Here is a 22,118-nt window from a genome sequence, read left to right as displayed (position 1 = left end):
TTCTTTACCGCTTGCTACTGTGCCTGATTAATGAGCTTCAGCTTTGTTTCTCGAGATAAGCTCCGTGTACTTTTGATGCGTTTTCAGCTCTGAGTTTTTCGGTTGCAGATCACGTGCGCTGCGCGTGCGATGATGGATTTTGTTGTAATTTTTTTTTTTTTTTTTATTCTGAGGATTATATTTTATTTTTGTTGTTGAACCGAACTCCGTTTTGAACTTACTTCAATTTTTTAATGATTAGATTATACAAAAAAAAGTTTGCAATTAAGTGCAGTGAAAACTATTGAAGATGCTTTTACGATGCTTGGATTAAATTTTTACAGTCAAATTCCTCGTGAATTAAAATTTTCCCGCATTCTGATGTTCGAGAGCGCATGCGCGTTGATGTTTCGAATTGTCGTCAGCGGCGCTGCCGAATGCAAACATGGCAGCATATATATGTATATATGTGTGTGTATAATAGCAGCGATAGTGTGCTTGTAACGCGTGCATCGTATAAGTATATGAGTAATAAATAATCGTCCCTTTCAAATATTTCAACGCAGTTTTCTCATCCGAAATAGTTCTTTAGTGTGATACGATTCCTGCACAGTTTTCGACAAGTGCAGAGCACGAGGCGTCAGTCCTCGAGACGCAAACATGGATCAGATACCGCGAACTCGAGAAGGTAAGTTTTCCTGATTCCCTTACTGCAATTTATATGTGCTTACGTTGACGCGACGATTACTTGATTCTCGGGTTTTCCCGGCACCTTTTTGAACTTTTTTGTTTATTTCGACTTGGACTTGGATAGATCGCAAATCAGCCAAGTACTTGTATTCGGAGCTTCTGACGATTCTATCAGGTTAACAAGTCCTCGCAACTTAACCTAAACATTGTGACAATCGTTAGTTTATCTGAAAAAATGGATGTCTCAAACAATTTTCTGTTCCAGATATTGAGGCGCAGATACGAGACATACAGGAGAAGAAGAAAACTGCAAAAGCTAATGCTGTTGAAGAAGATCAGGTAGCTCTAGGCAAAACTGGATTCTATGATCAAGATATCTACGATGGGACGAACAATAAGTTTGATGGCTACGTCACATCCATTGCAGCTAATGATGAAGTTGACGTAAGTAGATACATGGATGAATTTACGTTTACATTCTACTTGTTACACGCAGACTCTATATTATTTTTTCATCTGTAGGATGAAGATTACGAACCAAGTACATTTAGTACAAACAAGAGGGGTTTCAATGCTCCAGCTGCATTACTCAACGATGTTGCACAGGTAAGAAACTGCTGTCGAATTTTTTTTATTTTTCGTACTTTATGATCAGTAGTGACAAATTATAAAACACGTTTGTCCACATTTGTAGAGTGAAAAGGATTATGATCCCTTTGCGGACAGAAGACGACCAACAATTGCTGACAGAGAAGATGAATATAGGCAAAAAAGGCGGCGGATGATTATTTCACCGGAGCGTGTTGATCCATTTGCAGAAGGTTAGTATTTTTATCGCTTTTCATGATTTAAAAGATAAGCAGGTACTTGTAAAAACTCGATAGTTACGCAATTTCTTTATATTTAAGTTATTACATATTTTGGAATTATCTTTCTTCTTTTTTAACTGTGAATTTTATCTAACTACAGTACTTAAAATATAATTTACTACAACATTTGTTGATAATATCAATTGAGAAATTGAATAATCTGTTCAAGATTAGTTTAGTAAATTTATGAAAACGTGTAAATATTGTCATATTTAAAAGATAGGTGGTTGTTATTATAACTTAATTAGAAATTATTTTTAATGCTATGTATGAGTATGTGCGTTTGTTCAATTTTCTCAATTGCTATCTTAAAAAATGTTATGAAAATCAAATCCATATTTTTATTTTCTTATATAAAGTATATAGGCTTCAGATATAAAATCAGATATTTAGCCACAGTAGTAGTTATGCAGTTGGATGACATGAAAAGAGATGTGTGTTATCGTTAACTTTTGGTTTGGATGAAGTGAATGAATGTGTTTCTTCCAAGTACGTACTAATTCCTGCATTTTTTTCCAATCTTAGTGACGGTCTGCACATGTGGAATCATCTGCTTATCCTGGATACTAAGTCGAAGGTTATACGACTAAATTGTAAAAATCCACCTATTAAACCTGACGATTCAATGATAAAGATAAAAGTTTTTCTCTTGAAAAAACTGAAATTGTATTTTAAATTGAAATTTTTGAAATCTTGGTTTTAACTATTTTATCTTATCATTCAGGTTTAAAAAAGCCCCATAAATCAGTATGAATGGTTTGAGTGCATAAATTATTAATAACGAGATCAGAATTGATTTTTAGATGTCAAGTATTTTACAAACTGGATGATATGAGCAGGAGAGTGCTCTGCCTGTGGCACCAAAACTCCACGTACGTATAATGTATGCCAGCTACTGATGCAACTGTTTTACCTGCTTTACAATTTTAGTTAGGATTTCTTCTTGTCTTTGTTAACTTGTTGCATTCTTCAAGCGGGTAAAGGCCTCAAGTTCATTCAGTAGCTTATACTTGGAATATACTTTCGATATTCTAAGGGCATAATGATCTAGACATTCATCTCAAAACGATTAGGAGATTTCAGTCAGATAAATAATCAAACTTCATAACGTTATACATCCAAGTTTCTAATTGTCGCGTTTTGCGTGACTTGTTTCTTGATTACAGGTGGAAAGACTCCAGATGTCGGATCAAGGACATACACAGAAATTATGAAAGAACAGCTCCTAAAAGGAGAAGAATCAGAAGTAAGTAATAGGATATGAACAGCATTAACTATTATCGTTTTTTACAAATTCAATAATCACAACACTAATATTATTTTATTAACAGCTGCGTAAGAAAATAGCTGAGAAAGCTAAAGATGGAACTCTTAAAACGAACGGAGAAGCAAAAGTAGCTCCCAAGAAACGTGGTCGTTGGGATCAAACAGATGATACGCCAACCGCTAAAAAGCCGACTGCAGGACTTGGCACAGCAACAACCCCGACATCATGGGATAATGCAGATGTACGTAAAACCTACATAAACCTACATAAACGTAGTATTTCTGATGAAAATAAGTTATTATTTCGTTAATAATAAACTATTGAATTTCAGGTCACACCAGCTGTTGTAAGGTGGGATGAGACTCCCGGCCATGGCAAAGGAGGGGAAACACCCGGGGCCACACCAGGAGTGAGCACAAGAATTTGGGATGCAACACCTGGTCATGCAACTCCCGGTGCAACAACCCCAGGGAGAGAAACCCCTCTTGAAAAAGTAGTTTCTAGTCGAAGAAACAGATGGGACGAAACTCCCAAAACAGAAAGAGGTAATACATATGAATTAAATTTCGAAACACTTACAAATTTTCATAAGTATTCAATTATAAAATTAAAATGTTTAAATAGAAACCCCTGGTCATGGTAGTGGGTGGGCCGAGACACCAAGAACCGATAGAGTAGCTGGAGATTTAATACAAGAAACACCGACGCCGTCTGCGAGTAAGAGAAGGAGTCGTTGGGATGAAACTCCTACTCAAACTCCTGGATCCATGACGCCGCAGACTCCAGCGACGCCTTTGACTACTCCGCATCAAACTTCTATTTTGACACCTAGTGGCACAACTCCAATCGGTTCAAAAGCCATGGGAATGGCCACTCCAACACCCGGACATCTCATGTCAATGACACCAGAACAGCTCCAGGCTTACCGATGGGAGCGGGAAATAGACGAGAGAAATCGTCCCTTATCGGACGATGAGCTTGACGCAATGTTTCCTCCGGGCTATAAAGTGTTGCAGCCTCCTGCAGGTAAATTATTATTATTTTTTTTTAATATTTTCGTGATTCTAGAAAAAGCAAACTTGAATCGTAATTAATTATTTTTTTGGCATTCAGGTTACGTACCCATTAGAACGCCTGCTAGAAAATTAACGGCAACTCCCACACCTATTGCTGGAACACCACAGGGATTTTTCATTCAGCAAGAAGATAAAAATTCAAAATTAATCGACAATCAACCAAAGGGAAATTTGCCTTTCATGAAGCCAGAAGATGCTCAGTATTTTGATAAACTGTTGGTGGACGTTGATGAAGAATCACTAAGTCCAGAGGAACAGAAAGAAAGAAAAATCATGAAGTTATTGTTGAAAATTAAAAATGGCACACCACCAATGCGTAAAGCCGCGTTGAGACAAATAACGGACAAAGCGAGAGAATTCGGTGCTGGTCCATTGTTCAATCAAATTTTACCCCTTCTTATGTCTCCAACTCTCGAAGATCAAGAAAGACATTTACTGGTTAAAGTAATCGATCGAATTTTGTACAAACTAGATGATTTGGTCAGGCCTTATGTACACAAGGTACAATTTTTTATCTTATTAAAATGGTTATGCATTGTCTATTACACTAATCGGTATTAATTTTACAAAATGACCATCTTCACAGATTCTCGTCGTCATTGAACCTTTGCTAATTGACGAAGATTATTATGCCCGTGTAGAAGGCAGAGAGATCATTTCGAACTTGGCAAAAGCTGCTGGATTGGCTACTATGATCTCTACCATGAGGCCCGATATTGACAACATTGACGAATACGTCAGAAATACGACAGCCAGAGCATTTGCTGTGGTCGCGTCGGCTTTAGGAATTCCATCTCTTTTGCCTTTTTTGAAAGCTGTATGCAGAAGTAAAAAATCTTGGCAAGCAAGACACACGGGTATCAAGATAGTACAACAGATTGCTATTTTAATGGGGTGTGCTATCTTGCCTCATTTGAAAAGTTTGGTTGAAATCATTGAGCATGGTAAGATTAATTTTACTTTCAATGTTACAGAGCTCGCAATTGCTGAACCATTTATTCATCTTTAAATTTTTATTTTTAAGGTTTGGTGGATGAACAACAAAAAGTTCGTACCATCACTGCCTTGGCTATAGCGGCATTGGCTGAAGCAGCCACTCCTTACGGTATTGAAAGTTTCGATTCAGTACTGAAGCCTCTATGGAAAGGTATTCGTACGCATAGAGGCAAAGGTCTGGCAGCTTTTCTCAAAGCCATTGGTTATTTGATACCGCTTATGGATGCTGAGTATGCCAACTACTATACTCGAGAAGTAATGTTGATTCTGATCCGAGAATTCCAGTCGCCAGATGAAGAAATGAAGAAAATTGTGTTAAAGGTAAATTAATTGACGTCCAATTATTTTTGCAATAGATTATATTTTTCTGCTTATTAATTTTTTTTTTCCGCTAATAGGTCGTAAAACAATGTTGTGGAACTGATGGTGTGGAAGCCCAGTATATAAAAGATGAAATTTTGCCACATTTCTTCAAACATTTCTGGAATCATCGAATGGCCCTAGATCGTAGGAACTACCGACAGGTATCAATCGAGTTAATAATAATAATTTATTTAATTTGTTAAAATGTCATTATAATCGTGCCATCAAATTATTTATTTATAGCTTGTAGATACTACGGTTGAAATTGCAAATAAAGTTGGGGCCTCTGAAATCATCAACCGAGTTGTTGATGATTTGAAGGATGAGAACGAACAGTACAGAAAGATGGTAATGGAAACTATCGAAAAAATCATGAGCAATCTTGGAGCAGCTGACGTTGATTCTCGCCTCGAGGAACAGCTAATTGACGGTATTTTATACGCTTTCCAAGAACAGACGACAGAGGTATGATAAACAATAAAAAAATGTTTGTAACAATTATATGTCATTTTTATTTTATTTATATCTTTAAACAATTTGTTTTTTTTTAGGACGTAGTTATGCTGAACGGTTTTGGCACAATTGTGAATACACTTAGTAAACGAGTAAAGCCCTATTTGCCGCAAATTTGTGGTACAATATTATGGAGGCTTAATAATAAATCGGCGAAGGTAAGGCAGCAAGCTGCTGATCTGATATCTCGCATAGCGGTTGTTATGAAGACTTGTCAAGAAGAAAAGCTCATGGGACATTTAGGAGTTGTGCTATATGAATACTTAGGAGAAGAATACCCCGAAGTACTGGGCAGTATACTAGGAGCTTTAAAAGGCATTGTCAATGTAATTGGAATGACGAAAATGACGCCGCCCATAAAAGACCTTCTTCCAAGGTTAACGCCTATTTTGAAGAACAGGCACGAAAAGGTAAATTATTCCTTCGTAAACGCAATGTTCCTATAATCAAGCATAATTTCACATAGTCTATGTTTATTGCCTGTTATATAGGTGCAGGAGAATTGTATAGATTTAGTTGGAAGGATAGCCGACCGTGGACCCGAGTATGTATCGGCACGTGAATGGATGAGAATTTGTTTCGAACTTTTGGAACTGCTCAAGGCCCACAAAAAAGCTATAAGACGAGCCACAGTCAACACCTTTGGTTATATTGCCAAAGCTATTGGGTATGTGATATCATCAATAATATTATCCAGTTTAAAATAATAATTCAAGTATGGTGTAAATTATAAAATTTGTTCTCGTTCTTTACAGGCCTCACGATGTCTTGGCAACATTATTAAATAATCTAAAAGTTCAAGAGCGTCAAAACCGTGTATGCACAACTGTAGCAATCGCTATTGTTGCTGAAACATGCAGCCCATTCACTGTATTGCCAGCACTAATGAATGAATACAGAGTTCCAGAATTAAATGTTCAAAACGGTGTTTTAAAATCTCTATCTTTCTTATTTGAGTATATTGGAGAAATGGGTAAAGATTATATTTACGCTGTCAGTCCATTACTTGAAGATGCCCTAATGGACAGGTAATAGTTTTTTTATAGCTACAAAATTCAATATAATTCAATTCTGTACATTTAATTAAAACTAATTCAATTTATTTAGGGATCTCGTGCACAGACAAACAGCTTGTGCAGCAATCAAGCACATGTCGTTAGGCGTTCACGGATTTGGCTGTGAAGATGCCTTGGTACATCTATTAAATTACGTATGGCCGAACGTTTTTGAGACTTCTCCGCATTTAGTTCAAGCATTTATGGATGCTGTGGATGGCTTACGAGTATCACTGGGGCCAATTAAAATTCTACAGTACACTTTACAGGTATGCGTATATTTTTGTTGGAAGTGGGAAATAAGAAAGGTAATATTTGATAACCACTTATTTTTCTTTTCAGGGTTTATTCCATCCTGCAAGGAAAGTTCGCGATGTGTATTGGAAGATATATAACTCTTTGTATATCGGTGGACAAGATGCTCTTGTTGCTGGCTATCCGAGAATAATGAATGACCCAAAGAATCAATATATTAGATACGAGCTAGATTATGTTTTGTAATTAGGGTACTATTCTAAGTTATTACATAGGTATTGTATAACGTGCTAGCAACATAATTTGTGAATTTTTAAATATTGACTGTACAATAAAGAGATTCAATATTCAAATTGTCGCATTATTTTTGCAATCTAATTTAAAAAAAAATATTCGTAAGAAATAAGTGATTTTAGCAAAAATACCACGAGTTTTTGATCTATTAATAAAGATTTACTTCATTAATAATTTTATTTATTTATTTTTTTTTTTACCCAAACCACGTGACCGAGGATGCGCGTAAATACATATGTATATATCTATTAGCTACATATGGTGTAAGAGCACACTAGCGCCAAACTGATACACGCATTCTTGGTAGTTATACTTATATTGGCGGTTTGTTCATATACACTGAGAAAAAAAACAAAGTTATTTGACAAGTAACCTTAACCGGACAAAATCCATAGGCCAGAGTAGATGAATTTTCGAACTCGTGCTACCGCATTTACATTGTTCGTAAACTAGAAAATTATCAATAATAGATAATATGATCGATTAATGCAGTATAACCAGAAGCAAAATGCTATTTACGAGCAAGACAGTGTAGGTACATTTAGAGATTATGTTGGACTCCGGCTCTGGCTACCAGAGTCTCCGGTTGTGGCTACCGGAGACTCTCCAGTTGGTGCTACTTTGTGCTATCAAGTAACCCTAACTTTATTTTTTTCTCAGTGTACTTTATACTTAGCGTTGCTGAGGATGGTTGGCTGAAATTTTGAACCCTACGTTGTAAAGTAATACATTTTTTTGTAAATAGTTATCCAACTTACATAGTTGATAAATTGTGCCACAGGTTGTAACGTTAATTCCATCAGAAATGAACTATTAATAAGCTTGATTTTGCAAAAACTACAAAGAAATGGAGCCAGAAAATTTACAAAGTGTCCTGCAGGAAGCAGGTATTCAAGTTGATATGAAAAATCTTGAAAACCCAACAGAAGATTTCATGTTGTATCTTATAACAGAGTATTTGAACAAGTTTAATTTTGACGGCAATGAAATATCTAAGGTGTGAAATATTTAACTTCTTGTGTTATCTATGCCTTGATGTAGATAATTTTATAATAATAAATTCTAATGGTAATATTTTTTAGTCAACAATGGATCAACTAGAGTGTCTTTCTTGCCCTGACTCAGCTTCTGATGCAATCAAAGCTATAAATTTATACTCAGCTTTGTCTTCTGTTTGTAATGAAATATTTCTGAAAGACTTGTGTCTTACAGATATCACAAGTCCAGGTAAATCAATTTAACAACATTTAAAATTACTATAATTAAATTCTGTTGTCCTTAGAATTACTTTATTTTCAAATACTTTAGGTCCAAAAAAAGCACGTAGACAGATCAAGATTTTATTCAACTTTTTTGCCTATGTAAGGAACAAGATGACAGAGAATGAAATGGCTTTTATAGAGCTTGATAATCAACAAAAGGATATAGAGGACATGATAGACAAAAAGCATGCTATTATTGCCGAGACAGGGGCAATGATCAATGATAGAGAAAATAAATTAGAATTAAAACAACAAGTAAGTTTTCATATATTTACTGCTATTTAAACTATATATCTTTTGGTGAAAAAATACATAAATTTATTATGTATTTATTAGTTGCAACAAGAAATAGATAAAATTCGTTTGGAAATGGAAGAAAACAGCACAAGGTCTATTGAGTTAGAAAAACAAGTGAAAGATGTTATGATTCAACATCAAAATGTTAATCAAAACTACAATGATCTCAAGGCTAAAGCAATAAAGGTATTTATTATTTTAAGTCCTCAGTTAATACAACAGCTGATAATAATGTACTCAATTAATTTCTTGATAGTTACATAAAGAAACCACAGATTTGCAAGCTAAAATTGTAAAGTCTCCAGAAGAGTATGCAGCACGTTCAAAAGAATTGAAAAAAGTTTTGGAAATGAAAAAGGAAGAAAGACAGGTTTTGAATGATTCAATTACTCGAAAAAAACTACAAATTAAAAACAATGAAAACGCTCAAGAATTAGTAAAAACTCTAAATGATAAATTTTCAGCGAATGCAAGTGAAACTTATAAACCGTTGAAGTAAGTTGTTAACTTTTAATTAAAATAGTAAACACTATAATATGGCTATTTCTGTTAACAAAAATATACTTGATTCAGAGAAACTTGTGAAAAATTAGAATGTGTACAAAAAGAATTAAACCTATTGAAAGCAGATATTGATAAATGGTCAAATATGGAAATAAATTCATCTTGCAATCTTTCAAAAGATGAAGATCAAAAAGGGCATGAACAGCTGTTATTTGTATTAGACAATCAATACAAAGATAAAGAAAGGTATTTTATATTAGGATTAGACTAATAATTACAAAAAAAAATTAATGCAAGTTTTAATATTAACAAAATAGAGAATTGCATTCTCGGAAAAATTGTCTAGAAGAAAAGAAAGCAGATCTTGCTAAAAGTCAATCAATGATAAACGATGTACTCACCACTATATCTGCAGTTCAAGATGATAATGCACGTATTCTATTGCGATATAATGAGATATTTATCGTTAGTACAACCATGGTAAAAGTAATTTCTGTACATCAATAAATATTTTGTAGATTTATTTAAATCTAAATATAACTCATATTACTTTTTTAGGACAAGATACTACGGGAAGTTATAACAAATGGATTACATATATATGATCCCTATGAAGTATGAAATGAGTAAACATATGTTATAAGTGTAATGTATGATATTAATAGAAGCGATGGCGTTACTCTCTTTGTTAACTTTGAAAGACAATTTTCATCTATGCATTAGATATTTATAAAAAAACTAAAAATACATTTTTTTACGAACTAAATTATGAGTTATTTGACAATTTCCTGTAGCTACCTGAAAATCTTTACTCATGCAGAGTCAATCTTGAAACATCCTTTTTTACAAAAAACACCTCATTTAAGATTTTACCTCCGAGCCACATCAATGACTAAACATAAACAAGTATTTAGTAATCATTTATCCTTATCGAAGCTTTGCGAGTTTCATTTTATTCGGAGATAAGACTACGTCTGAATCAAGAGATATCCGCACGAGGCAGGCAGTTTAATAGTGCATTCTTTATGAAGATAGTATCCTCGGTTGCTTAGAAATATGGCGTTGGGTAAGAGAATTGAAGTTCTCGAGAAAAATGTCCAACTTGCTATGGCCAATGCAGTTGGTCCTGAAGTGCAGATTGTCGATTACAAACTTCGACCTTACTCAGAAGTGAAAGAAGGATACGTTGCTGTTCACTACGCACTTGCGGTAAATTACAAATTACCCAATAATGCGCAAGTTCAAGTTTACCATTTCTTCCTAAAGACAGCACACTCTTTAGACGTGGAAAATGCAGAAGCTTTAGTATTTCAAGATAGTTTGCCGTTCCCGAGAGAAGTCAATTTTTTCAATAAAATCATTCCATCTATGTTGAAACACTTGAAAGGTGACTCCTTCGCCCCGAAATGTTGGCTAGCAATGAAGGATATGCTATTTTTTGAAGACCTTGGGCTGATCGGCTACTCTACATCAAAATTAAAAGTTCAGGACTACAGTAGTTTGAAGTGTCTAACATCAACTCTTGGCCGATTTCACGCATCCTCCCTTTTGGCAGAGGCGGAGCTTGGAAAGCCTTTGAATCAAGTGGATCCAGAAATTTTCGAGGATGTCATGTTTCTGCAGGATAAAACATTCTTGGGGGGATTTCTAAACACTACTTTGACGATGGTAGCCGATCTAGTCAAGCTATTTGGTTTCAAATCTCCGAATATAGATAAGTTACGTGACTTTCTTATCGCGGCTGCAAAGCCTTCGCCAAATAAAATCAACGTGATCAATCACGGAGATCTTTGGAAAAACAATTACATGCTGAACGCTGGTAATCCACAAAAGTGCATTTTGGTCGATTATCAATGCCTTCGATATGCGTCTCCGGTTATCGACTTGAAGATGATGTTGTACATAAACTGTACTCCGGAGCAGCGGAAAATGCATGAACGCGAACTAATCGAACACTATCATTCGGAGTTCTGCACGACACTCGAGCAAAGTGATTTGAGTTTGAGAATACCCGAGTTTGAAGAGATTTGGAAAACCTATGAAGAATACAAACTTTTCGGTGTCACCTTCGCAGCTATGTACTTACCGGGTTTGCTCATGCCAGAAAGTGTACTGGGTAAAATTCTGGGAGACCCGGTCAGTTTTAAGAGATACGTTTTTGAAAATAGGTCGGAATTTGTCGTACCGCTAGTGAACAGTAATCCAGAATACGGAAGCGCAATCAAGGAAATCATTCGGGATCTTGTAGAAGTCGCCACATAACCAATTGCAGTACGTTGTATGAGATTACAAGAAAAATGTCGAAGCTGTGTTTGAAAAAAATGTATTGCAAGATTGAATAATATGTATTATTTTCAAACTGTATTCGTCAATAATTTTTGTACAATATTTAGACAAGTAAAAAATATTGTTTGCGTTGTACAAAGCTAACTATATTCCTCAACAATCAATAGATGCGAAAATCTATATACTATCAACAGCGATATCACGTCAGCTATTCCTTTCGTCAAAACAGGGCCTCGCGGTCCCAATCAAAATGAATGAGCTTTTCTTCCTTTTTCGCGTCTTTGTCCACCTTGTCCTTGCTGAGCGGAAACTCTTCAGACGTTACCGCCTCCTCCTCATCGCTATCCAATTCTTCCTCCTCGACATTCGCATTGCTCCTTGAACATAAAAAATTGTTTAAAAAAACATGTCTCATCAGATGAGAATGAACGAACTATGGATCACGCGAAATATTTACCTCGAAGACTTTTCGATCTGTTTGTTCTTATTGTTCTGGGTACCCATGAGCGAGAGTAGGAACGGCATGCATAGCATCCTCATCGGGGGCAGCGCGTGAGCCGGAACCGACATCAGGAGCTGGAATTTCGGAAAATCATAATTAACGCTCTCGCATATTTCTGCGTGAAGCTCGCGCGGCCAATTAGCGAGATGTGCGTAGCGATAAAGCGCGCGCTCGACATTTCTCGAATGTTTTTGTACAAAACAGCGAAATAGCGCTGACGGATCGTCGAGTGTTATGCACCGTAATGACGTCTGACCTAGCTGCAGGGATTCGCTGCGTCTAATGGATGATTGTTCTCGTGTGTGCGAAAATTATTCGTCAAGGCGAATGACGCGGTTTCTTCCCGAAACTGGAGAGGAGCTGCACCTCCTGTCGCGGACGTCATTTCAATTTTACGAGGCTTTCCCGCGACTTCGAGATGTTGGAACGTTTTTAAAATGAAATTTGGTAAATTTTGTAGATACAGCTAGAATTATACATAAGGGACCTTGTGCGTGCAGCAGACGATCTTAATCGCGAATCATCGACCTCACTTTTATTGCGTTATGCGTTGCGAGTTGGCGTTGCGGCGACGCTTTGAAAATTTCAACGTGTCTATAGTCGAGACGTTAGACTCGTGGAGCATAAACAATGTGTTGTATAAGTATGAGTGTAGAATATTCTGATTCGCCCAGAAACGAGGAAACAGTTTATTGCTGTTCGGTTTTCCCTTGGATTTTTTACTAACTACAACTTGGGCCTCGCAAAGTACCGACTGTAAACATGTTTGTTTGTATAATAAAACCGTCCATTATCTCGCTAAAATTTTACTTTGATAAATTCAAATGACAACAATCTACGTATCTGATGCGCAAGTGACGAATAAATAACTCTCGCTTCAAATGAACCCGGAAGAGCGTTAGTGGGTTAAATTGAACGAGAGAGAGAGAGAGAGAGAGAGAGAGAGAGTTCCAGCTGTAGAGTCAGTAAGAGGCAGTAAACTACGCTATAACCCATAAATAATCACGTAGCATTCTTCAAAAAGTGAGATTCTCATCAGTACAAAGATTTACATTCGAGATTAATTATATATACAACAAGCGAAAAAGAGAGCAAGCCGATAAAACTTTTTCAAAACAGACAACATCCACTTTCTCAGCTCCAAGCTCCTCGTGTTGTTTTCTAAAGCGCAAAACGTTCATCCACACACGCGATGCGAACAATCCCCGTCTAATTGAAAATATCTCGGAAAATTTCAAGAAACACGCGCGTAAATCCCGCTTGCACTGCACCGGGGTAAACAGTAAACAGCAGGTGCCTCCTCGGAAAAGGAAAATCCGATGAGAGTATATAAGAGGAGAAAAGCTCCGGTGTGTATATAACGTGCATATAAGCTGACAAACACAGCGTCGACGCCTAGGGAGGAGGGTGGGAGATGATGCGGCTCGCGCTATACTCTATATTAGATCATGGCGGGACCAGCGAAACTCGCAGTTCCCCGGTGACCAGCCAGCTCTCAACGCGACTCGTGTTATTTCCCGTGTCGCAAGCTCTACTGTCGCAAGCACGTGCACGTCGACAACGCCAGGCTATATCCTCGAGAATAGAAGAAGCAAACTTGGGCATGAAGTTCTGGGGCTTTGGACTCTTGGTGTACTCAGCGTGCCTGCTCTTCCTCATGGCTGCTACCTCCTCGGCTTATCCGGCTGGTGATCCCGAAGCCGTGAGTATTTTCTTTCAAATAGCTTAAATCGAAGGGCGAAAAGCTAATTTTTTTTTTCCACGAATAATAACGCCACTTTCCGAAAGGAATTGGCCTATCGAGGCATTATCTCGAGAGCGCAAACAAATTAAGAGGAGCTGCGTATCTAACAGCCGTCGCATACAGACGGCAGCGAGCTAACCGATCGGCGACGTCCCGACCTGAAAGAGGCCATCGACCTTTGGACACGATACGCTGTAATTTTGCACACACCTCTATTTACTCGAGAATCTTCAAATTCGTGCCAGCGAAAGCCAAAGAACGAGCCGCATCTAAACGTTCTCGGCTGCGCGCTATATAACACTCGTAATATTCGCACGTATATACTCTTTCAAAATCTGGGTCATTCGTTTCGCGCGCTATAATATCATAGCCGACGAGATGCGTCGCAAGCACTCGGGCGCGTACGTGCGCCCGCGGCGATTATTATTTCACGCGTACATATAGATATGGACACGCGTCTCCACTTGTGTATTATATATATATATATATATATATTCCTTCTCGTCATTGCCTGCGGGTGAGTATACCGCTATATACATCGATGCGCTTTCAGTACTTGTATTTTTACACATATCCAGCTTTAGAATTGTTCCAAATCGAAAAGCTCACCGACGCACAATCTCTGCAATCCGGTAGTTCGCAGGAAGTCGGCACTATTATAACGCGCGGCGGCGGCGCCCGCTTCCAGAAAGCGACGGCTGCTAATCGCGCGTCCGGCCCGGGGTGGAATGAACTGCGCGACAATAACTGGGGACCCGACTCGTCGCACATATATAGTGTGCGACGTATAGGGAATGTTTCGCCCCGAGCGGAGTTTAAATTAAAAACTCTCGTAATTTATAAAAAGCCTCGCGGGAGGTATATAATGGAAAATCTGTTGCGCGTAGGCTGCTGCTGCTGTTGTTGGGTAAAAAAAGACGCGTTTTATCCTTTGAGCCGCTGATCTGCGTTCAGAGAAAACGTTATTCGAAAAATAACGCGGGCGGAGGCGGATCGCGCAAGATCCGGAGTTTCGTTTTTACCTCGTATGCGCGAATGGAGAACGTGCGGCCGTCCAGGCGCGCGAGTATAGCTTGTGTATACGATTGTGGGCTTATGAAATGCGAACTTTTTCCAGGCGACGTCCTAGAACTTGAGAATTCGAAAAATAAATCGGGCATTGAAGGGAGCCTCTCAACAGAATGAGTCACGAGCGAAAGTCGCGGTACTGATGAAGATGACGTTCGAAGGCCTCGCGATTTGGAAACATCGTCCCCTGCGACTGACTGTTATACGGCCGTCATAATGACACAGTTTCTCCCGACTGACCCACTTGGGAGAGCTTTTTCTCTGATGCACTTGACGCCGCTTTCCAGGAGTTCAAGGGACAAACGATTTCGCGCGATTAAAATTCCCCTATTACACGTGCCTACCATATAAAGGACACTTCTGTACACGCGTGTGTGCGCGGGTTTTTGGTTGCAGGCCATCGAGAACATGAGGCAGATACCGCAGTGGCATTGTCTGCGCTACCGAAAGTTCGACCTGGTGCGCCGCTGTCGGAACTACCGGATCGGCCGCAAGCACTGACAAAAATTCAAATACAACAACAGGCCGCGAGATGAGAGCCGCTACTTAAGAAAGCAGCGCTGGCCTATTGGAACACTCGACCACGTGCTCGGTAGCGTGCGACACAACCCCGGCTAGTTGCGACGATGCTCCTCAAAAATGTTTCGGTGTCTTGTCATATATCAATTAGTATAGAGCTTTATCGACGACGCCGCGGGAATAGCCTATCTATATATACACACACACACACGAACACATCTACATAACATACTCTAACTCTAACGATGATTATCCAAGTACAGATGAAAAATATAATGCCTGTCTGCATGGTACCGGGCTAAAGTGTGAAGAACGTATAAAAAAAAAACCGTTGAATCGTTGACTATTCTACATTGGATTTCATTGCGGTGCGATCAGACTGCGCTTTGATGAACTGAGAAAAGGGTGTATAATATGCACGTGGAAAAAAATTGCATTACACGACTTATAGGAAGAAATATCGTATCACCTTCGACTGAGTACCTATATACGTTTGTTCATTAGGTAAACGAAATTTCTTGTTTGCATTTTACTCTCATAAGAACGACACCACGAAAGAACCAGTATTATTGATTACATGTGTCGAGAGATGTTCATTTTCAGTTGATCGACCCAAGTTATTTTTTATTATCTATCGTTGTGTTAGTCCTCATTCTGGATACTAGATTATTTTTACTTATATGTATAAGATTTTACATTGTACGATAAGAAATTAGCATGAGTCGTTGAATTATTTTGATCTCGTGACAAATTTCAGAAATAAATATTGTTACTCAACAATGTGCTTTTGAGAGTTATTGAATTGACAAACGTACCTCTTCCACGGCTCCTTTTCCACTCAATCTCGTGTAGTCGTGAACGTAAGAGGCCGGTTTCTCGGTATTCGTAATTTTTTCCGCAGCTGTGATGCGACTGAACGCCGTCAACGGTAAGTTACGACTTGCAGACAAATTTTCCAACGTTATCTTCGACTCCGATTTGGATTCTAGAGTAAGCAGCTCCTGAAAATAATATTACAAATTTAATATCTATGAATAGTGCAGCAGATGATTATACGCATTGGTAGAATACAAACTTGTTCCGAATTCAAAAAATGAAGCTGAGACTTCTTCTGCCAAACTGCCGAGCTTTCTTCGTTGTCCTGCAGATTCGGGGCAAAACAAGCGGCCAAGACCGCGACGTCCTTTTCGACAACATTTTTTCTAATATACACAGGGTCCGTATGTCCAGGGTCGAAGACAACAACTGAAAAGTGTAGCAATGATTATAGCAATGAGTATAAGAGAATTCCCAGCTTAAACCGCACTTACGCGTATTGTCAGTGGTGAACGCTGCCATGTAAACAGAAAAAGGATCTGCAGTCAATATCGTGAGGTTCAGGGATACACTCCATTTAACCCTTAAAGACAAAAGATCCCAAACAGCCAAGTGTTCAGTAGAAGCTACTACCACGAGATGACAGCATTCCTGTTTACCAAACTCCACTCGGCTGAAATTGTATGTTACATATTATTTTGTCTCAAAACTACTGTATAAAGAATAAAATGTGGTTATTACATTATAGGTTGTCGATATAGACAATAGCTTAAACTTTGTTTCAGTACACTGGTTTCAGGGACCCACAGCGTTAAAGTGGAGTCAAAACCAACACCAATAAGAGAACCGTCAGTGGAAAATCCAGCATCCAGTGCCGGCAAATTTCGATAAAATCCAACACTGTAACATTTCCAATGTTGTTTTTTGTCTACAAAAAAAAATAAAATTAATTCTCAACTTCGTTTCACGTACGATCGAATTGAATTATACGAGAAATATTAACCATCTGATGTTGATTCAGCGAGATGCCAGACTTTAAACTTGTCATCTTTTCCAACTGTTACAACAAATTGTTGATTGTTGTTGAGAGATTTTGGTCTGAATTTCAATGCATTTACTCCTTTTTCATGTGGAAGTTCAATTGACGTATTTAAAATGAAACTTTGCTTATCTGTACTAAACTCCCAAAATTTAAGCCTAACTTCAGGATAAGACACACTATCATCTCGCTCTTCCATTGTAGCCATCCAAGTACCATCATCATTAATAGCAACTCTAGTAACTTCAGTATTTACAATTATTGCATTCCTTTCTTGAGTTAGCAAATTTTGAGCAGTTATATTGAACTGGAATAATTGAAAAATTCAAGTTAAAAATAAATCTACCTGCATTCCATAGCACACATTCAAGACCATCTTCCATCACTTACATTATACAGCAAGCTCTTGGTGTGAGTGTTAAAAAATTGAACATGGCCAGTACGACCATTCAAAACCAAACTGTTGGTTCTTGGATCTACAGCCAGTCCAGCTGGGAATAGACTTTTTGGATTACTAGTAATACCCATAGTGAAGTTTTGAATTACTGCAGTCAGCTTATTTTGTGCATCGACAATAAGAATACCTAAGTAGAAAAGAACAAGTAAACATGACTATTTCGTGTACCAACGCTGTATAACTGTTTTAGAATTGGAAAAACTTACCATTGTCCAAAGTAGATACTGCCACATACCCTTTTTCTGGCGCAACGGTAAGATGTCTAATAGGAGCAGGTAACCGAGGAAGAAAAGAATTTTTTTTTTGATTTTCTAATGGCCATTTTACAAGAACACACTCACCACCACCGGAGTACATCAGGGTTCCTTTAAAACGTGAATAAAATGATTAATTTATTTTTTAATATCATCTATTAATGATGAAACATTATGTATTACCTGATGTACTAAAAACGATTTCTGTGACTGGTAATGTATGCCAATGGAAGGTTGTCTTGACTGGCTGCCTCTCGTCATAGTGTGTAAGTTGTCTCCATAATACAATTCGACCACTTGTATCTCCTACTGCCACACACTCTTCTGTGGGATGTCCAGATATGCATGTGATAGTTCTCACGTCGGGTCCGTTGTCAGTTCCAATTTTGTAGCTTTCATTTTATTGAAAAATAAGTTTTTATCACAAAATTCTTTGAGCTCATATAATCAACTATAAATATTTTATAATTTAAACTTACCGAAGAAACTTTAAATTCCACATAGGGCTCAATACAAATAAAAAAGTATTGTAAGCTATTGTTATAAGATTTTCACCATGGTTTCCAACAATATCAATGTAATAAACTTCATTAAAATTCCTGAAATAATTTATTAAACAAATTAAGACTCTACTGTAAATTGTAAGTAAACTAAAATATTTTACTTACTTGAGCTTCTGATATAAAGTCTTGGTTCCAAGAATCATGTCATACATTTGAATGCATAAAATCTTAGCATCATCTTGTTTTACAATATAAGTTATAACGGCATTGCAGACATATTTTTTAAACCTTGTGTAATGAGCAATGTGAAAGGTTTTGATTTTTACATCTTTGTCAGGTATTAATAGTTGCTAAAAGTAAAATTCAATAATTTAAAAAATCTTGTCTTGTGTATGTCTAATATTCACACGCTGATAAGCTAATGAAATTCACATTACCGTTTTCATTGTAATAAGTCCATTTTGAGAGTTCCAATACAGAATCTCTCCACTGTCTGTACAACCTAGAATAGTATCCGAGTTTTCCGGAGACAAAGTAATACTTATTATTTTATGTTTGGCTGGTTCCAATTCCTTGACAAAATCACCAGTTTTTGCACTATATGCTCTAATAACTTGCTTCCAGACAACGTATACCATCCTGAAACGTCAAATTTATCAATTAAACTGCACCTGATTGTTAATGCAATTCATGACATAAATAAACAAAACTTACTCTCCATCTTGAGAAAATAAGGGACGTTGATCTATAATGCTTCCACCACTTTTTCTCTTCAAAATCAAGTCATCAACCTTGGTTTCCTGGGACTTGGAAGGTTTGGTCTTCGGTTTGATAAGAAGCTGCATCTTGCCGATTAATTTTTCACTCGAAAATTAAATCAGCCACTGGGTTATATCAAAAGAGTTACAATATGCAGCTGCAACTAACATAACTCTAAGAAACCGAAAATAATAAAGCACGATCTTAACCCACGTGCGCGTGGTACATCAAAACACGACAACGTTGCGGGTTGCCGTAATGCCGTCTCTGCTTCGAACCAACGTGAAGTTGGTCGAATATCCGCAGTGCCGCGCCATATAAATTAAGTGATTGCGATATATTGTTGCGAACCTCATTATGCGTTAAAGTCAACAAATTGGACATATAAATATGCAATGATCAAGAGTATAATCATAATTTGTTATTTAGCTGTTTTTTTTTTTACGAACCGGTTACTGCAGACATGAAATTTAGAATTTTTGAATGAAGTGAAGTTGACTTGTAGTCGCATTTATTTCAATCGATTAATCGATTTTAACTTCAGAACAGAAATGAGAAACCGCGTGTGTCGGTGTGTAAAATCTATGTCATGCAAGTTGTGTTTATTTTATGTACATCTGAAAATCGGTAAATAAAACCCTTTTCATTCATCAAAATGGACAATAAAAATGCAGACAGTGACACCCCACAAATACAAATTCGTTTTGTAACCAAACAGCAACAGTAAGTTCTGAATTCACTCATTTTCGTAGCGAGGTTATAGTTTACAAACTTGTGTTTATTCGCAATTTTAATATTAATTGTTCAAAGACACTCGTTTGTCTATGTATGGTAACAATGTATTTCAAGTATTCAAGTAGAAAAGTTACTTTTCATCACTTTAAATTCGATCAAACGCTATTATTGTAAAATAAATTCATGTAGCATAACCTTTGAGGTTACAATATAAAAAATGTTCTAAAGCTATTTATCAAGTTTTAAGTAAATGTTTTATACATGATTTTCTATTTCATCGCGTAAAATTTTCAATTACAGATATGCAGTCCCAGATTATCCTTTATCAGTACCTGCAACAGTGATTATATCAGAGTTGAATGTTCTTGTAAATGAACTTCTAAAGGGTAAGCATCCTTTTTTTTGCAAAATATAATGGTTGATTGATTAATGAATGATTAACTGTTTTTCTTTCAGAATCTGGCACTGTAAGTCAAGAGGTAGAATTTGACTTTCTTGTATGTTCTGAGTTTCTTCGCACCTCTTTGGCGGAGCATATTGCAGAAAGGGGTGTCTCTATTGAAGATGTAATAGATGTTGAATATATTGAGAAACATCCTCCTCCAGAACCTCAAGACTGCCTTATACATGATGACTGGGTTTCTGCAGTTGCAGTATGTGAAAAATGGTAAGCTTCATACAGATAATGAGTTTAATTTTGTTCTATAAGTTTCAACAGAATAATAAAATTATAGGATTCTGACTGGATGCTACGACAATACTCTTCATTTATGGACAGCTAAAGGAAAGCATCACTTGACCATTCCTGGACACTCATCACCTATTAAAGCAGTAGCATGGATATCATTAGATGGTGAAAATGGAACTTTTGTCAGTGCCTCCCAAGATCAGACTGCAGTATTATGGAAGTGGAATGTCGAAAGCAATTCAGTAGAGAGCATTCATATATGCAAAGGACATGAACGAGGACTTGAAGCTGTTGGTGTAAATACAGCAAATAATTTGATGGCAACTGGTTCTTGGGATACTATGTTAAAAATTTGGTCAACTTGTAAGTCTTGCATTTATTAATGTTAATATTTTAGTCATCGTACAAGCTTTTAATGATTATTATTTTTCATGTTTTTAGCTTTACAAGATGATACAGAAGAAGGAGAATCTGCCTCAAAAAGAAAAAAGACTGAAAGTAAAACAAGAGTACCATTAAGAACTATGAAAGGTCACAAGGAAGCTGTTAGCGGTGTTGTATGGACTGATAAGACAGAAATCGTTACCTCTTCTTGGGATCATACGTTAAAAGTGTGGGATACTGAACTAGGAGGAATCAAGCATGAATTAGCTGGAAACAAAAGTTTCTTTGATGTTGATTATTCTCCTTTATCAAAAGTTCTAATAGCAGCATCAGCAGACAAACATGTTAGATTGTATGATCCTCGATCAACAGGTTTGTAGTGGATATGAATCTATTTTATTTTTTCTGAATTGATGATAATAATAAATATGTACATTTTTTCATTTCAGAGGGTGCTGTGTGTAAATCAATGTTCACCTCGCATACACAATGGGTGCAATCAGTACGCTGGTCAACGACTCAAGATCATCTTTTCATGTCTGGTGCATATGACAATAATGTAAAATTGTGGGACACGCGAAGGTATGTACTAACTTTTAAGGATTCTTACGATAAAAACAAAAAATTAAAATAATTTAAATTTTGGTGGCAGTCCCAAAGCTCCGCTGTTTGACCTCACTGGACATGAAGACAAAGTCCTAAGTTGCAACTGGTCAAACCCAAAATACTTGGTGTCTGGTGGAGCCGACAATACAGTGAGGATTTTCAAATCGAAATATGCTGTTAAATAACTGTACAAATAAATTTTTATAATGTTTATATGTGAAAAAACATAATAATATATTAGATACATTTTTTTGTATAAAGAGCTATTGAAGTAATAATAACGTGTATGCATAAGGCCGTAAAATTTCTTACATAAAGAAAAAAAAACTCGTATTCAA

General features: G+C 37.0%; 6 protein-coding genes across 18 annotated transcripts; 5 read left to right on the top strand and 1 right to left on the bottom strand.

Moving 5' to 3' along the window:
• The first annotated feature begins 443 nt into the window (after positions 1–443).
• LOC100118884 (splicing factor 3B subunit 1) lies at positions 444–7,413 on the top strand. 2 transcript variants are annotated; one of them, XM_032597215.1, is made up of 20 exons: positions 471–667; positions 935–1,113; positions 1,192–1,275; positions 1,364–1,490; positions 2,064–2,115; positions 2,342–2,410; positions 2,705–2,784; positions 2,870–3,046; positions 3,137–3,350; positions 3,430–3,831; positions 3,919–4,382; positions 4,468–4,825; positions 4,906–5,198; positions 5,276–5,401; positions 5,484–5,705; positions 5,792–6,163; positions 6,245–6,420; positions 6,509–6,781; positions 6,861–7,077; positions 7,151–7,413. In XM_032597215.1, the coding sequence occupies exons 7-20, from the start codon at positions 2,749–2,751 to the stop codon at positions 7,307–7,309; spliced, it is 3,489 nt and encodes a 1,162-aa protein (XP_032453106.1). In that variant the 5' UTR covers positions 471–667; positions 935–1,113; positions 1,192–1,275; positions 1,364–1,490; positions 2,064–2,115; positions 2,342–2,410; positions 2,705–2,748; the 3' UTR covers positions 7,310–7,413. The 2 variants fall into 2 exon arrangements, with proteins under 2 accessions (XP_001602756.1, XP_032453106.1); XM_001602706.5 differs by lacking the exons at positions 2,064–2,115; positions 2,342–2,410 and having other exon boundaries at positions 444–667; positions 7,151–7,410.
• A 220-nt stretch (positions 7,414–7,633) lies between these two features.
• LOC100680081 (kinectin) lies at positions 7,634–10,186 on the top strand. Of its 11 annotated transcripts, none has more exons than XM_032597218.1 (10): positions 7,645–7,888; positions 8,018–8,079; positions 8,139–8,354; positions 8,440–8,584; positions 8,666–8,874; positions 8,956–9,102; positions 9,173–9,411; positions 9,490–9,666; positions 9,738–9,900; positions 9,979–10,186. In XM_032597218.1, exons 3-10 carry the CDS (start codon positions 8,205–8,207, stop codon positions 10,039–10,041), a joined length of 1,293 nt encoding a protein of 430 aa, XP_032453109.1. In that variant the 5' UTR covers positions 7,645–7,888; positions 8,018–8,079; positions 8,139–8,204; the 3' UTR covers positions 10,042–10,186. The 11 variants fall into 11 exon arrangements, with proteins under 11 accessions (XP_003427097.1, XP_008209519.1, XP_032453109.1 ...); XM_008211299.4 differs by having other exon boundaries at positions 9,738–9,906; positions 9,979–10,184; XM_008211301.3 differs by having other exon boundaries at positions 7,649–7,888; positions 8,018–8,047; positions 9,738–9,906; positions 9,979–10,184.
• Positions 10,187–10,264: 78 nt separating this feature from the next.
• On the top strand, positions 10,265–11,839 carry LOC103316644. The gene has a single exon (XM_008211295.2). The coding sequence runs from the start codon at positions 10,477–10,479 to the stop codon at positions 11,680–11,682; it is 1,206 nt and encodes a 401-aa protein (XP_008209517.1). The 5' UTR covers positions 10,265–10,476; the 3' UTR covers positions 11,683–11,839.
• LOC100118741 (WD repeat-containing protein 75) lies at positions 11,755–19,656 on the bottom strand. The gene is made up of 14 exons (XM_001602588.6): positions 19,323–19,656; positions 19,046–19,247; positions 18,774–18,958; positions 18,585–18,704; positions 18,289–18,497; positions 18,058–18,216; positions 17,785–17,978; positions 17,359–17,701; positions 17,097–17,283; positions 16,850–17,028; positions 16,615–16,784; positions 16,355–16,540; positions 12,164–12,282; positions 11,755–12,083 (listed from the first exon to the last, which is right to left on the bottom strand). The coding sequence occupies exons 1-14, from the start codon at positions 19,451–19,453 to the stop codon at positions 11,927–11,929; spliced, it is 2,541 nt and encodes an 846-aa protein (XP_001602638.1). The 5' UTR covers positions 19,454–19,656; the 3' UTR covers positions 11,755–11,926.
• On the top strand, positions 13,564–16,319 carry LOC100680050. 2 transcript variants are annotated; one of them, XM_003427048.5, is made up of 2 exons: positions 13,564–13,910; positions 15,417–16,319. In XM_003427048.5, exons 1-2 carry the CDS (start codon positions 13,623–13,625, stop codon positions 15,519–15,521), a joined length of 393 nt encoding a protein of 130 aa, XP_003427096.2. In that variant the 5' UTR covers positions 13,564–13,622; the 3' UTR covers positions 15,522–16,319. The 2 variants fall into 2 exon arrangements, with proteins under 2 accessions (XP_003427096.2, XP_016837801.1); XM_016982312.2 differs by lacking the exon at positions 15,417–16,319 and adding an exon at positions 13,997–14,416 and having other exon boundaries at positions 13,595–13,910.
• A 258-nt stretch (positions 19,657–19,914) lies between the features above and the next one.
• LOC100118700 (ribosome biogenesis protein WDR12 homolog) lies at positions 19,915–22,113 on the top strand. Its single transcript, XM_001602556.6, has 7 exons — positions 19,915–20,090; positions 20,403–20,488; positions 20,559–20,769; positions 20,837–21,153; positions 21,232–21,546; positions 21,624–21,756; positions 21,827–22,113. The coding sequence occupies exons 1-7, from the start codon at positions 20,023–20,025 to the stop codon at positions 21,963–21,965; spliced, it is 1,269 nt and encodes a 422-aa protein (XP_001602606.2). The 5' UTR covers positions 19,915–20,022; the 3' UTR covers positions 21,966–22,113.
• Positions 22,114–22,118: the final 5 nt, after the last annotated feature.

Source organism: Nasonia vitripennis, chromosome 2 (assembly GCF_009193385.2).
Source record: "Nasonia vitripennis strain AsymCx chromosome 2, Nvit_psr_1.1, whole genome shotgun sequence".
NCBI classification, from domain to species: Eukaryota; Metazoa; Arthropoda; class Insecta; order Hymenoptera; family Pteromalidae; genus Nasonia; species Nasonia vitripennis.
Note: the sequence above shows the minus strand (reverse complement) of the source record. Positions and strands in the feature narration are given on the sequence as shown.

Excerpts from the sequence above, each read along its gene's own strand:
- LOC100118884 (XM_001602706.5), top strand. The coding sequence starts at position 640 with ATGGATCAGATACCGCGAACTCGAGAAG. Across the intron at positions 1,276-1,363 it reads TACTCAACGATGTTGCACAG|AGTGAAAAGGATTATGATCC; the intron begins GTAAGAAACTGC and ends CCACATTTGTAG. Across the intron at positions 3,047-3,136 it reads CATCATGGGATAATGCAGAT|GTCACACCAGCTGTTGTAAG; the intron begins GTACGTAAAACC and ends ATTGAATTTCAG.
- LOC100680081 (XM_008211297.3), top strand. The coding sequence starts at position 8,205 with ATGGAGCCAGAAAATTTACAAAGTGTCCTGCAGGAAGCAGGTATTCAA. Across the intron at positions 8,355-8,439 it reads ACGGCAATGAAATATCTAAG|TCAACAATGGATCAACTAGA; the intron begins GTGTGAAATATT and ends AATATTTTTTAG. Across the intron at positions 9,103-9,172 it reads TCAAGGCTAAAGCAATAAAG|TTACATAAAGAAACCACAGA; the intron begins GTATTTATTATT and ends ATTTCTTGATAG.
- LOC103316644 (XM_008211295.2), top strand. The coding sequence starts at position 10,477 with ATGGCGTTGGGTAAGAGAATTGAAGTTCTCGAGAAAAATGTCCAACTT.
- LOC100680050 (XM_003427048.5), top strand. The coding sequence starts at position 13,623 with ATGATGCGGCTCGCGCTATACTCTATATTAGATCATGGCGGGACCAGC. Across the intron at positions 13,911-15,416 it reads CGGCTGGTGATCCCGAAGCC|GCCATCGAGAACATGAGGCA; the intron begins GTGAGTATTTTC and ends TTTTGGTTGCAG.
- LOC100118741 (XM_001602588.6), bottom strand. The coding sequence starts at position 19,453 with ATGCAGCTTCTTATCAAACCGAAGACCAAACCTTCCAAGTCCCAGGAA. Across the intron at positions 19,248-19,322 it reads TTATTTTCTCAAGATGGAGA|GATGGTATACGTTGTCTGGA; the intron begins GTAAGTTTTGTT and ends TTGACGTTTCAG. Across the intron at positions 17,702-17,784 it reads CCAAGAGCTTGCTGTATAAT|TTCAATATAACTGCTCAAAA; the intron begins GTAAGTGATGGA and ends CAATTATTCCAG.
- LOC100118700 (XM_001602556.6), top strand. The coding sequence starts at position 20,023 with ATGGACAATAAAAATGCAGACAGTGACACCCCACAAATACAAATTCGT. Across the intron at positions 20,091-20,402 it reads TTTGTAACCAAACAGCAACA|ATATGCAGTCCCAGATTATC; the intron begins GTAAGTTCTGAA and ends TTTCAATTACAG. Across the intron at positions 21,547-21,623 it reads GTATGATCCTCGATCAACAG|AGGGTGCTGTGTGTAAATCA; the intron begins GTTTGTAGTGGA and ends TTTTCATTTCAG.